Here is a 12,792-nt window from a genome sequence, read left to right on the forward strand (position 1 = left end):
AGAAGTTGACTCTTAAGTAAGGGTACAAAAAATAAGCGATCTAAGAAGTGTAGTCTAAGTAGCCTAAACTGGCCTACTGATTTCGTCTCTTATGCTTCTGGCGGCCATCTCCTCTAATACCCCGATGGCTCTCCTAAGTCTCAGGGTATAAAAATAAATAGTCTAAAAAGTATGCTAAGTATCATAAACTGACCTACTAATTTCGTCTCTTATTATTCAGTTTGTTTAAACTGAAAAAAGTATCATAAAGTGACTCATAAAATAGGTGATTTTGCCTGAGCACTAGACTATTACGACTTTCTCATCTTGGCTTCTAGTTTCCTGTACGTTTCCGGGTTCGTTACACTTCTATAAGTACTCGATAACGCATATTCCCAATCTTTTTCGTCAATGCCCTCCAATTCGGGCCCCTTTTCTGCCTCCCGCTCAAGTGAGCTCTCGGCTGCCTTGTCGTGCAGCCCTCCCAAGTCGGCACCGCTAAAGTCAGTACACCGAGGGTCACGAGCCACAGCCTCGAGCCTCTCAAATTCAATGGGCTTTGCATCGGGGTGGCTTGTGCGGTAGATGGCACGCAGGATATCGACTCGCTCGTCGGGGGAGGGCAAATCGAGGAAGAGTCGAACGTTGAGGCGACCAGGGCGAAGCATAGCAGGGTCAATCATATCCGGGCGATTGGTTGTGCCAATAACGTACACACCTGTGCGGTCTTGAACACCGTCGAGTTCAGTAAGAAGAGCATTGACAACGCGGGTGCCGGCCTCGGTGGAGGCGTTGTCACGCTTAGGGACGAGGGAATCCATCTCGTCGAAGAAGAGGATGCAGGGAGTGGACGAGCGTGCGCGGTTGAATAGCTCACGCACAGCACGCTCTGATTCACCAACGTACTTGTTGAGAAGCTCCGGTCCGTTAATCAGAATGAAACTAGCTTGAGCTTCGTTGGCAACAGCTTGGGCGACAAGTGTTTTTCCGCATCCTGGAGGACCCCAGAGAAGGCAGCCTGCCGGGCGGCGAAGACCGTGACGGCGGTAACGGTCAGGGTCTCGAATGGGGCCGATGATAGACAATTCGAGCTGTCTGCGGGCGGCTTGAAGGGCACCGACTTGATCCCAGGTGATGTTGGGCACAACGGTGAAACCGTCCTTTCGTAGAGAAGGCACAAAGTTTTTGATAGCTGCCTTAAAGTCTTGCTGTGTGATAGGATTAATGCTTAGCTCCGGGTCGATGCCAAAGTGTTGCGTATCCTCAAGCTCCATAAGGTCCGGGAGCGGTTGGTCCATAGAAAACCTTTCGTCGAGATGTCGCTGGTACAGGCTGAGGTCCATATCGCGCTCTGTCGCCTCTTGCTCTGCGAGGGTCAAAACGTTAAGGATATCAGCCCCGACAAACCCATGTGTTATTTTGGCCAACTCTTTGAAGTCGACGTCTTGAGACAGGTTCTTGTCTTTCGTAAGCAGTCTAAGGATATCTTCGCGGGCCTCGGGGTCTGGTATTCTCATTTGAACTGTGCGTTCAAATAAGCCTGCCCTCAAAACGTCAGGGTCGACATCAGTGACTCGTGATGTCGTAGCCATGGCAAGAATGGGTCTATCCTTGTCATGTTCCGCTTGAATTCGTTCCATCTGTCGCTCAAACTGAATCAAGTTTCGGCGATGGCTGTCGGTATGGCTTTTGCTTCCGGGGTTTGATATGAACCAGTCTAATTTTCTAATGAAAATAATACAAGGGGCCAACCTCATAGCTTCCTCGATCGCATCATTCAGGCTTCGTTCCATGCGCTCAGGATCTTCAAAGCATCCGGTGAGTGACACGATTGGCACCTCGATCTTTGATGCGAGGTATCTAACCAAAGACCTCTTCCCTATTCCTGGAGGACCCGAAAGAAGAATACCCGGCACATTGCGCAGGTTGTGGTGAACATAGTACTCCGGCTTTTTCAGGAGGAAGTGCGTTTGCTTGCAGAGTGTTGTGTAGATGTCTCTCACACCCCCAATTTGTAGCGCATTTGAAGGATGTTCGATCTTGTACCGGCTTGACTTTTGCGTCTTTCTCAAGGGCGTTTTGTCTTGTTTTTCCGCTGGCGGCGCATCGGTATCCGTTAATGCGCCCTTGGGTGTAACAGCGCCGTCTTTTGCGCGTTCCTCTCCATCTTCTTGCACACGGCGCTTCTTGGCTGCGCGTACTGCCTCGCTCGGGGGCGCAGCATCTTGAGAAGCTGAAGTGCTTACCGCTGTGCTGACTGCTGTGGTGGAGTTCTGGTGCCAATGCTTCGTCATCTGCCTATTAAGAAGGAAGCGGTCATCGTCGGGCTTGGGCGGCTCTTCGAGATCAGCTTCTGAATCGCTCGAATCGTTCCCTAGTTCCTCTTTGCGGTATTGAAGCGCGCGATCGATCGAATCTTCGAGAGGGCGCTTCTTCTGTCGGCTAAGGCTTGAATTTGACCTTTTGATGGCTTCGTACACGGCTGTTGTCGTCTTGAAAGGCTTGCCGTCGTTGCTAGTATCTTCGAGCTTTTTCAATACGAGATAGACATCACGGTCCAGGCCCTTTTGGAGGGCCGGCCGTGGCCTTTTGGCCCCGATTGTCATGGCTTGCGGTGTTGAGTCAAGGCGAGTGTCAGGTTCAAGATTCGATGCCATGATCGGCAAAAAAAGTTGAGTCTACTAACTGTTAGGTGACAGAAATAGTGGGTCAGAAGACGATCTCATGGCCGCAGAAGATAGAAGTGGAAGCTAGCTGCTGAGCAGGTCACAGCGCTTTTGTATTGGTGAAATTAAAGTTGCTGCATGAACTATATTCTACTATGACTCTTATCTAGGTAGCTGTAGACATACGTGACTGACACAGAGCTGCCTACAGCTGTCAGTCAACACAGAATATTATTAAAAGTCTTGGGATACAAAATAAATAGCCTAAGGAATATATTCTAAGTAGCATAAGCTGACCCACTAATTTCGTCTCTTATGCTTCCAGCAACGTTTCTAATCCCCTAAGGCCTGCATTTGGCTAGCTATATCTATGTTAGAGTTGGAACATAATTGAATTTAAGAGGTATGTAATTACAATATATATAAAAAATGTATGCCATAGACTCCCGTACCGTGAAACTGTCTTGAGACTCTTGTTTTAGGTCGTCATCGCAAAACAGGTAGAACTGGAGGTTGAATTTTGTCCATTTAGAAAGGTCTCGCTTATCGATAAGACCCTGAACCCCGGTCCCGCGCCGATGACGATGGTCTTCCTCGTGACAATCGCTACCGTCGTTATCGTTGAAGTGACATACTAATCCCAACCTCAATCTTTACAATAACACAATTGTCGCGTGGACCCTCCAATAATCCCAATAAACTAAACTTAAGGCGAATATTACCATCGCGAGCATCACAATGGGTGGAAATGCGAGTAAAGTCACAGCCCAGGATAAGTAAGTCCCTCCTGTCGATTACCTCTCTTACCTCCCCGCGATTGCGCTCGTGACCGCTCGCCCACTACCAGTCTGGCTAATACACCCTCTCAGGGCGATCCTGGATATGAAAAATCAGCGCGATAGACTCCATCAGTACCAGCGAAAGATAACAGTCTTGACGGATAAGGAGACCGATATCGCAAGGCAGATGCTGGCAAAGGGCGACAAGAAGCGCGCTCTGCTGGCTCTGCGGCGCAAGAAGTATCAAGAATCCCTATTAGCCAAGACGGATGCGCAACTAGCCCAGCTCGAAAAGTTAACATCGGACGTCGAGTTTGCGCTTATACAGAAGGATGTTGTGTTTGGATTGCAGCAGGGTACTAAGGTACTCAAGGAGATTCATGCAGAGATGGGTGGTATAGAGAATGTTGAGAAGTTGATGGGCGAAACGGCAGATGCTATTGCATACCAACAGGTACGTTGCCATGATCATGTCGTGAGATGGAATATATCTTGCTTACACGCTTCTAGGAAGTTAGCGATTTGCTCGGTGGGCGTATGACAAACCAGGACGAGCAAGAAGTGGAAGACGAGCTGGAAGCTCTCGAAGCCGAACTTGCTGGCCCAGCACCTTCAGAGCGACTACCTGATGTCCCCATCAGCGATTTGCCAGAACAACAGAAGGTTGAGGCACAGGCCGAAAGGGCAAAGCAGCCAGCCATGCTTGCAGCATGAGCGATGGATGCAGACCAGATATCTTGTTTCCCAAAGCATTTTGGATAGAGAGCATTTGCATTTTCGAAGGGATTTTTCTATACTTAGACTTGGGGGGTTTATACAGCGGGCACAACAAGGCGTTGCGGCATTTTTGCATTTAGATCATCAACACACTATCTTTGTCATTGCTCTCTATTATTCTTATTTATGCGTACTTGCTGATGAGTTTCCTCATGATGGACATTGCGCCTCCTCTGTAGCCTCCGCCGAACATGGCAAAGTGGTTGAGATGGTGGTATCTAGGATGAGTCAGTCATCGTGCTGTGATGTTGGAGGCAAGGGGTGATCTTACAGTTCGTACAGCCTTACTCGGTCTGGCCATTCATCCACAGGTTCAGCTTTTGGTACGAACTCGTGATACTCTTTCCAGAAGTGATTGCTGAAACCGCCAAACATCGACATGATGCCAAGTTCGAATTCAGAGTGACCATACACAGCCGATGGGTCATAAACAACTTCTTCACAACCACCTTGTCCTGCAATCTGTCCCTTGGAGTGATTTCCACTCCAAAGATCACCATGGATGACCACAGGTTTGATGTTTTTTACAACATCGTCGCCGATCAATCGCGGTACCACCTTTCCAGCAACTTGCTCTACAGCCTCTTCCAGTTCAGGGTCAGCGCCATTGTTGCGCACCGCTTGACGAGCGATGTGTCTTAGACGGTTATCAGCATAGAACTCAGCCCACGATGCTCGCCAGGAGTTGTCTTGTTCTGTGGAACCGCAACATGTCGGCACTGGGAATCCAAACATGGGCTTATCATGGCCTTCTGGGATAGGCGCGGACGTTGTGTGCATTTGCGCAACCTTTGATGCGAGAGTCTTTCCTGAACCACCAGGAGCCGAAGAACCCAGATCTAGAAAGTCAGTCGCCATGAAGTAATGGCCTGGACGATCGGATAAGGCGCCGTGAGCGTGAGATCGCGGACAAAAGTTGGGTACCGTGTCAGCTATGGCGTTCAAAGAGGCATGTTCACCTGAGTTGAATCGTGTTAGATTATCATCATGATACAGCAGCAGTAGCTTACCTCTAAACATGACCTCTGCTTCTTTCCCCACACCCGTCTTGACAAAATAGTTGACTGGGTTTCCATCCTTGGCGGCCTTTATCTTGAATGTGCCCGCAAAGCCTGATCCGCCATGAGAGTGAATAACAGCATTGGTGGGGTCAAGGCCAAGTGCCTCGATGATGGCGGGGTCAACTTTGGTATGCGGCATGATTACGTAGAATGCGATGAATATGAGAGAAGGATATTCAGAGACACAGAGAGAACAGAGTTTGCTAATGATGATTTCTTAGTTGACGTGGCTGAAAAGAGAGGATGGTCAGGATGTCATGAGACGGGGACGAGATGGGGTGACGTCAAAAACTGGGGGATGTTGAGTGTGCTAGTAATGCGAAGCTACAGTATCTATGCACGGTCAGATAGATTATTGCAACCCAAGGTACTGTAGAGGTCATAAGATGGATGCCAAGAGGAATATGAGAGAGAGGACATATGATGTTATGTTTTCATCACTTTGGATGTGAGGGATAATGTTAAGCTGGCGTGTCCAGATTGTATAGTTTTCGAGCATCGGACTAAAGGACCTACGAAAAAGACTTCCGTTTCATAATTTGATGGCCGAGACAAGATCAGTAGTTATAGAAGACTTGATATAGCTCTAATAGTATCACATTGGTTTGTCATGACAGCTCACGCTCTCCATGATCTGATGCTGAGACTGAATTAAACCCCCGGCCCGGAGTCGAGTGGGGCCGCACGGGACAGGAGTAAGTCCGTTATTTTCGGCGCCGGAGTCATGAAAATGTTTTATGTCGACTAGATCTCGGCGTGGTCGATGATGGGTACACTATGATACCGTCGTATTATAACTAGGAAATGATATGAATACGTTTGGACAAATCTTCACAGCCAGGCAGGTCATACGATACAATTAGACGTAATGGTAATGCGATCATGTACTTTAAGTGTGAGGGATCACGTCTAAAGCAATATGCAAGGCGTCAAGCAGCAGCTAGACAATAGCACATAACGACGAAAAGTATATGTAAAGCGATTTGAAAGAATAGAGAATGAACTTGGCTCGAAACGTAATAAAACCGTCAAGTTACAAGAGTCGGATGTCACCACTCCCCACTCATTCATGTATCTTATGGGTCTACAAATCAAATACAACACGAAAGAAGCCATCAAATTTGAAAAATTGAGCTTGAATTTAAACTGTCCAATACCGTCATGCAACTGAACTGATAAGGACCATGTCCATCCAGTTTTGATGATGGGTTTGTCTCCGCCTCGGAACCGAACCGAATCGACAAACTCTCCACTTCGGCCCCGTAAGATTTCAGCTGTGATGAGGATGCGTATCTCAAGTATAGATACTTGGCTATCTATCCTTGTTTATTTCCCGACAGACGCCAAACGTAAAGATGATGTGGGTATAGATTAAGGATGAAGAAAGGGCAAAAAGATAAGCATGAAACTCGCTATTCGTTCCGGTAGTAATTCGTCAAAGACCCAGGGTCAATCAATCAGTCATGATGACTAGTTGGTTGCGATCATTGCTTGGTGGGTGTCTCGATATATGATGAAGCAGCGACGGTTGTGGCGCTGCTGAGAGAAGCATTGTCCGAGTCAACTCTTGACAGTCCTGAAGGTCTTGTTGAAGACACAGAGAATGCGGCTGAGTTGTTGGAGTGGGAGCCTCCATTGAAGCAGGTTGTGCAGGGACATTGAGAGTTGTTGTTGAGAGGTGGTGGAGGAGCGCAATGGCGGGCAAACCAGCTCTTGACAGAAGAAGGCATGATGAGTTGTAGAAGTAGTTATAGTAGATATATAGATGAGACTGAGTGAGTGTCTTGATCGACTTGTTTTCGGGTAATAACAGAGAACTGAGAACTGAACTGCAATAATGACAGACCAAAAGAAATAAAACAAAGGAGCGGTCTCTTGAGTATTTATGCCCTTGGACATTCCGACTTGATCCTAACATTTCGCAATAAACATGTGGATCTGAAAAGAAGAAGAAGCCATCCAAGACTCTCATCCCTGCAACCATGACCCCCTGTCCCACTTCCCGCAGCCTTCTCTGCTCGACACCGAGAGACGTCCGGAAAAGAAGTGGGTTCGGAAATCTGCGCTGTACATGGCGATGCCTTCACTTTTTACCGCTTGCTCCAACTCGTTTTATGCGTCTTCTTCTCTGTCTCTCTCGTCCTTCCTTTTCCCCAGAGCCAAGACTTTCGGGGTCAATAATGGCGCACTCTAATGAGGATAAGGTAGTCTAGTCCTTCCCCTCACTGAGGAAAAAAAAACCCATTTCCCCGCGTTTTCTGTGAGAAGAGGAAGGGGTTTCTACCAATGGCTTGGAAGGGGGATATGCAAGGGGACACGTGAATAAAGAGTGGTCTTATTAAAGTCATTTGAGTTGGGAAAGGATTGGCTTGAGTTGAGCAGCTTATTCTTGTTATGGCTGCGTGTTAGTGATGATGGGAGCACATGCGAGAAACAGACGATTAAATCCCTACATTGATAAGTGATATATGCAGTAGTACTGAATTGCTTTCTATCATAACACCATTGCGGTCTATCACAATCATGGCTTGCCTATTGGGTATAGTGATGATATTAAATATTCGTAGTCTTTAGTCATCGTCAACTTGCAACTCATGACACAATCACGCCGAAAAAATAAGGCAAGGAATCATTGAATACAAATCTCTTAATCAACTCCCGTTTATCTCATTATCATTCACGATCTCAACTCCCTGGTTACTGCTGTATGCAACAATCATGAGACTCACGTCTATCTACAAATGCCCATCTCAGATACAGCTCACCATCGATCGGTCTTCCGTCGGCATTCGCAACTCCTTCTAACCCTTGTCTCCCTCTACTTCTATAACCTGCATGCGGCTCTTCCGCAGTGGATCTTGGAAATGGGACACACGTCGACGCAATTCCCGACCCAAACATCGGAATGACAACCTATTGGCTCGCCACTGTGCGGCTCAACTCATTAAAAGGTACAAGTACAGGTACAGGTACATGTAAAAATTCTCTCTTTTTCCTTTGTATCCGTCATATTGATGGGTCATGACCGTCTGGGAGCAATAACCGAGGATAAAAGTGAGATTGTGAGATGATAAAGCAGGCTGTTGTCTGATAGTTTGTTCATGATTATATCATACATATTATTGTGGACGCTATTGAGTAAAAAGTGAATTGTAACAGTTGTAAAAGGGGGTCAGACTTTGAGATTCTAGGCCGATGATGCATACAAGAGATCGCCAAGCCTTGCTCTCGATGTGTGCCTGTCAACTTCATTTATTTCTACCATACCTAGTCTAAGTTTACCTCTTCACTAAAAACTTATTCTTTCCCATAGAATTCGGATTGCACCAGCACCTGTAGCTTCTGATCAAACACCATACGCAGTAGTTGGCAAATCAACGCATGATACCCGCTCAAGGCTGGTCAACGGTTTTGAGACGATGCATGAAATGGGACCCTTACATCCGAGATGTTGATTAGCCGAGTCTGGACCGAAGAATCGAATCGTGTTTATAGAAGCCATTTATCAGCCCATTATATGACTCAATACTGATCCTGGAACATGATTAATAAAGGGGGTTTTCTTCTTTTTACAACCTCGACTCTTCTGCTACATTTGAACCTGTATGATCATCACTCATCATACTACCTGGATTGGCTCGTCTCAGTGAAGTCACTGAATAACAGTCAAGCTTATGCTCTGCAAGCTGAATCACGCCGTACGACATGTTTTCTTCTTGCTCTATGTTCAACCCAACGATTTCTGACAGATCCCAAATCTACACTTCGATGGACTAGGAACGTTCACACACAGCACAGAATCAGCAGGAAACAAGCGCAAAGTTGCAGGGCGTGGATACGCGAAAAAATCATCTTGTTGGAGACCATATCGCCCGTTCATCCTTTGAACCATCCGTCCTTTCTATCGAACCATTCGGACATATTCGAGTGCATCTGGAAATCATACGCCTCAAGAGCCATGGGCTCCTAGACCGACCGATGCATGCTAAATTAAAAACAGGAATATCCACCCACATCTCCCACCCTTTCGTGAGTGTTTGATTCCCACTCCCGGTTTTGTTTGGAACCGTAGCCTCTCTAGAGCTCAGTCTCACGTGTTTGTTTATTATATCATATCCTCACCCATGCTCGTTTGGCAATGGGGGATCGTAGTTATGTTTGCTTAGATTCCGAGGGTGAACTCGACACCGACATCGATGTCACGGGCTACAGATATGTTAGCGATCAGAATTGACAGAGAACAGTGTTTCAATGCGACTTACCCATCTTGACAACCTTGGAGAGCTGGACAGACTTCTCAGCAGCGGTTTGTAGGTCATCAATGGAGAAGATCTTAAGACCAGAGTCGTTGATGAGCTGGTGAGCCTTCTCAACGTTGGTACCCTGGAGACGGGCAATGATGGGGATCTTGAGGTTCAAGCTCTCGACGGTCTTGATAAGACCAGTGGCGATGGCGTCACATCGGACGATACCACCAAAGATGTTGACAAAGATGGCAGTGACCTTGGCGTCGCTGGTGATGAGCTCGAAAGCCTCCTTGATGGCAGCAGGGGTGGCGCCACCACCAACGTCGAGGAAGTTGGCGGGCTGACCACCGTTCAGCTTGATGATGTCCATGGTGGCCATGGCAAGACCGGCACCATTGACGAGGCAGCCGATATCACCGTCAAGCTTGATGAAGTTGAGGTTGGACTCGGCGGCGCGGACCTCATCGGGGTCCTCCTGGGTGGTGTCGCGCCACTCAAAGACCTCCTTCTGTCGGAAGTCGGCGTTGTCGTCGAAGCCGAACTTGGCATCCATGCAGAGAACCTGGTGGTCAGAGGTCTCAGACAGGGGGTTGATCTCAATCTGGGTAGAGTCCTTCTCGCGGAAGATCTTGTAGAGCTTCTGGATGGTGTCCTTGGCGTCCTCGATGCACTGCTCGCTGAAGCCGAGCTTGGTGGCGATCTCGCGGGCAGTCTCGTCAGTGACACCGACGTTGATGTCGATGTAGTTGGTGTTGATGGCGTCAGGGGTGTCTTTGGCAACGGCCTCAATGTCCATACCACCCTGGGAAGAAGAGACAATGACGGGGCACTGGTTCTGACGGTCCATGAGGATGGCGAGGTAGAACTCACGACGAGCAAACTTGCGCTCGCAGATGTAGACAGAGTTGCAGAGACGGCCGCCAGCACCCGTCTGCTTGGTAACAAGCTTGTGGCCGATCATCTGCTCGGCGAACATCTCAGCCTCGTGAGGAGAGTAGATGACACGGACACCACCCTTGAGACCGTTGTCGAAGGTACCCTTTCCTCGGCCACCGGCAAGGACCTGAGCCTTGATAACCATATCATCGTTGCCAATCTTCTCGGCGATCTCCTTAGCCTCCTTGGCGGACTTTGCGACGGAACCCTGGGGGACACCGATACCGTACTATTGAAGTGAATCGTGGTTAGCAACTTGGTGATGAGAATCGTGATAACACCAGTCCCATTGTTTTTTGGTTTTTTTTTTGGTTTCGTTCGCAATATCGATTGATGATCGCTAAAAGGGGGGTTTGAGTAGATAAAACCTTACCTGTCGGAGGAGGTCGGCAGAGAGGTACTCGTGAATGCTGAGAGCTCGTCGTTGTTGAACGCCAGGGAATCGAGCAGCAGGGGCAGCGAACTATAGAAACAAACAACGTTAGCAACGGTTTTGTTGTGGATTGAACCTACCAAGCAAACCAAGCTTGATTTGATTGATAGCGAATAGATAAAAAAGTACCTTTGAGGCGTTGAGGGCCGAAGCCACAGCGCGACTACGGCCGAGCTTGAACATTGTGATTGTGAGGAGGGGGGAAGGAAAAGAAGAATATGAGGGGATTCAAAGATCGAGAGTATGGGGGAAGGAGGGAGGGGAGAGAGTATAAACTTGTATCGTTCGTCACAGGAGGTAGAAAAAGAGGTTTTCGGATGACGAGAAGCTAAGGTACGCTACCGTATCAAATCAGCCAAACTGACCACAGTTGACCAGGGCCTATCCCGTCTGTTCTGTGGTTGTTGAGGTCCACTATTTTGTTTTTGGCCACGGGATTTGTCGGGCTAATTTTGGTAGAGGTTTTAGTATCACGGAAAAAGACATTGACCGAATGAACTGGATCATGACGAACTGTAGCAGTAAAGCCTTTTTTACCCGCTAGATAGTAAATAAAGTAAATAATTAATTTACTTTATTCTTGCTTATTAGACGTTTACTCGGTAGCTACCCGTCTACAAATGTAAATACCCATAAGCGCGCATGACTGAAATCCATACAAAACACTCACCACCTCCTTCTGTTCCCGCGACCTCATCAGTCACATTGCAACATCCTTCCCGCGGTCGACATGATCCAGCTTGCCTTGTCTCGTCTCAGGGCTTTACAGATCCACTGTTTGACTAACGGCCAAACCTATTCGAGCCACTACAACCCCGGCACAAGACCACCGAGCATCGTAAACCGGTGATGCAAATCCGCGTCGGAAGTGGTTTTGAACTTTCAAGGTGAAGTAACGAATGGGAGCCGTTTCTGTCACTTCATGCTGGTGCTCCATCGTCTCCGGGTTTCGGCTACAACAGGCATCTTCAACTCCCAAGGTGCTGAATCGTTGACCGAGTATTCCACTCCACATCCTTTCATGGAGATGGACATCCAGTGATGCAATGATAGGCAATACGGACTTTGTTTCATTACTGTCTGTCTATGCAATTCAATTCCAACTTGATATTTATTTAAATTATTGCACAATACACATTACACATCAACCTCCAGACACACACATCTCATCCTCTCTCAGTTCATCCCTCTATCAAACGAACCCTCCAAATGGTGTCCCAATAACCTTACCCTTATCATCCCATCTCACTCCCTCACCCTTCAACAACTTCCTCTTCTCATCAAGAGTAATACCCTCTCCATTTTTAGGCCACTTCCCCTTGAACCCGCCCAGCGCACCACCCGTAGCAACAACACGATGACAAGGCACCTCTGGCGCGAATGGGTTTCGACGCAGCGCGTTACCAACAGCCCGCGGGGAAGACTTGAGATGTGCAGCCATGATGCCGTACGTTGAGAAACTGCCCCGCGGGATCTGACATAGTAGTGACCACACTTGCTTCTCAAATGTTGTGCGTGTAGACGACTCAATGAGCGCGAGCTGTGAAGCCATGATTGTAGCAAAGTCGGTTGTGGATGAGGTAGGTGATATTTCTTTTGTAGCCTTTAAAGCTTTGGCCTTGCGGTCACTTTGAGGTTCCTCAAGGGGTCTTTTTGTGACAGTCACCATGGCTTTGTAAGAGACCGTGCAGTAAGGGTGGGAGTATAAACTAGTGATTGATGTGCTTTCGGTAAGTTTGTAATAAGATGCAGTGAATTAGAGATGTCACGATATGTTTTTGGATCATAAAACCAAGGATTGAAAGAAATGGAAGTCTATTAAATGTGCGAAAACGATGCGTCAAAGGGCGCGGTCGACGCCAACATCTAAAGCAACACACATCGCGAAGTCATGTGATTTCCTATCAATCCTCT

General features: G+C 47.7%; 5 protein-coding genes across 5 annotated transcripts; 1 reads left to right on the forward strand and 4 right to left on the reverse strand.

Moving 5' to 3' along the window:
* Positions 1 to 186: 186 nt before the first annotated feature.
* EDB82DRAFT_517395 (P-loop containing nucleoside triphosphate hydrolase protein) lies at positions 187 to 2,613 on the reverse strand. The gene has a single exon (XM_025725274.2). The coding sequence runs from the start codon at positions 2,583 to 2,585 to the stop codon at positions 291 to 293; it is 2,295 nt and encodes a 764-aa protein (XP_025593889.2). The 5' UTR covers positions 2,586 to 2,613; the 3' UTR covers positions 187 to 290.
* A 588-nt stretch (positions 2,614 to 3,201) lies between these two features.
* EDB82DRAFT_517398 (Snf7 family) lies at positions 3,202 to 4,271 on the forward strand. Its single transcript, XM_025725275.2, has 3 exons — positions 3,202 to 3,421; positions 3,515 to 3,878; positions 3,935 to 4,271. Exons 1-3 carry the CDS (start codon positions 3,384 to 3,386, stop codon positions 4,136 to 4,138), a joined length of 606 nt encoding a protein of 201 aa, XP_025593890.1. The 5' UTR covers positions 3,202 to 3,383; the 3' UTR covers positions 4,139 to 4,271.
* Positions 4,272 to 4,325: 54 nt separating this feature from the next.
* On the reverse strand, positions 4,326 to 5,401 carry EDB82DRAFT_530565 (Fructosamine/Ketosamine-3-kinase; the record flags this gene model as incomplete). The annotated part of the gene is made up of 3 exons (XM_025725276.1): positions 4,326 to 4,419; positions 4,473 to 5,160; positions 5,212 to 5,401. 3 exons carry the CDS (start codon positions 5,399 to 5,401, stop codon positions 4,326 to 4,328), a joined length of 972 nt encoding a protein of 323 aa, XP_025593891.1.
* Positions 5,402 to 9,328: 3,927 nt separating this feature from the next.
* Positions 9,329 to 10,687, reverse strand: EDB82DRAFT_349544 (uncharacterized protein). The gene is made up of 2 exons (XM_025725279.2): positions 9,525 to 10,687; positions 9,329 to 9,468 (listed from the first exon to the last, which is right to left on the reverse strand). Exons 1-2 carry the CDS (start codon positions 10,588 to 10,590, stop codon positions 9,425 to 9,427), a joined length of 1,110 nt encoding a protein of 369 aa, XP_025593893.2. The 5' UTR covers positions 10,591 to 10,687; the 3' UTR covers positions 9,329 to 9,424.
* A 1,295-nt stretch (positions 10,688 to 11,982) lies between these two features.
* EDB82DRAFT_349523 (RING-2) lies at positions 11,983 to 12,646 on the reverse strand. Its single transcript, XM_025725280.2, has one exon. It carries the CDS (start codon positions 12,545 to 12,547, stop codon positions 12,071 to 12,073), a length of 477 nt encoding a protein of 158 aa, XP_025593894.1. The 5' UTR covers positions 12,548 to 12,646; the 3' UTR covers positions 11,983 to 12,070.
* Between the last annotated feature and the right edge of the window lie 146 nt (positions 12,647 to 12,792).

The sequence above is a fragment of the Fusarium venenatum genome (assembly GCF_020744135.1).
Source record: "Fusarium venenatum strain MPI-CAGE-CH-0201 chromosome Unknown EDB82scaffold_4, whole genome shotgun sequence".
Taxonomy (NCBI): domain Eukaryota; kingdom Fungi; phylum Ascomycota; class Sordariomycetes; order Hypocreales; family Nectriaceae; genus Fusarium; species Fusarium venenatum.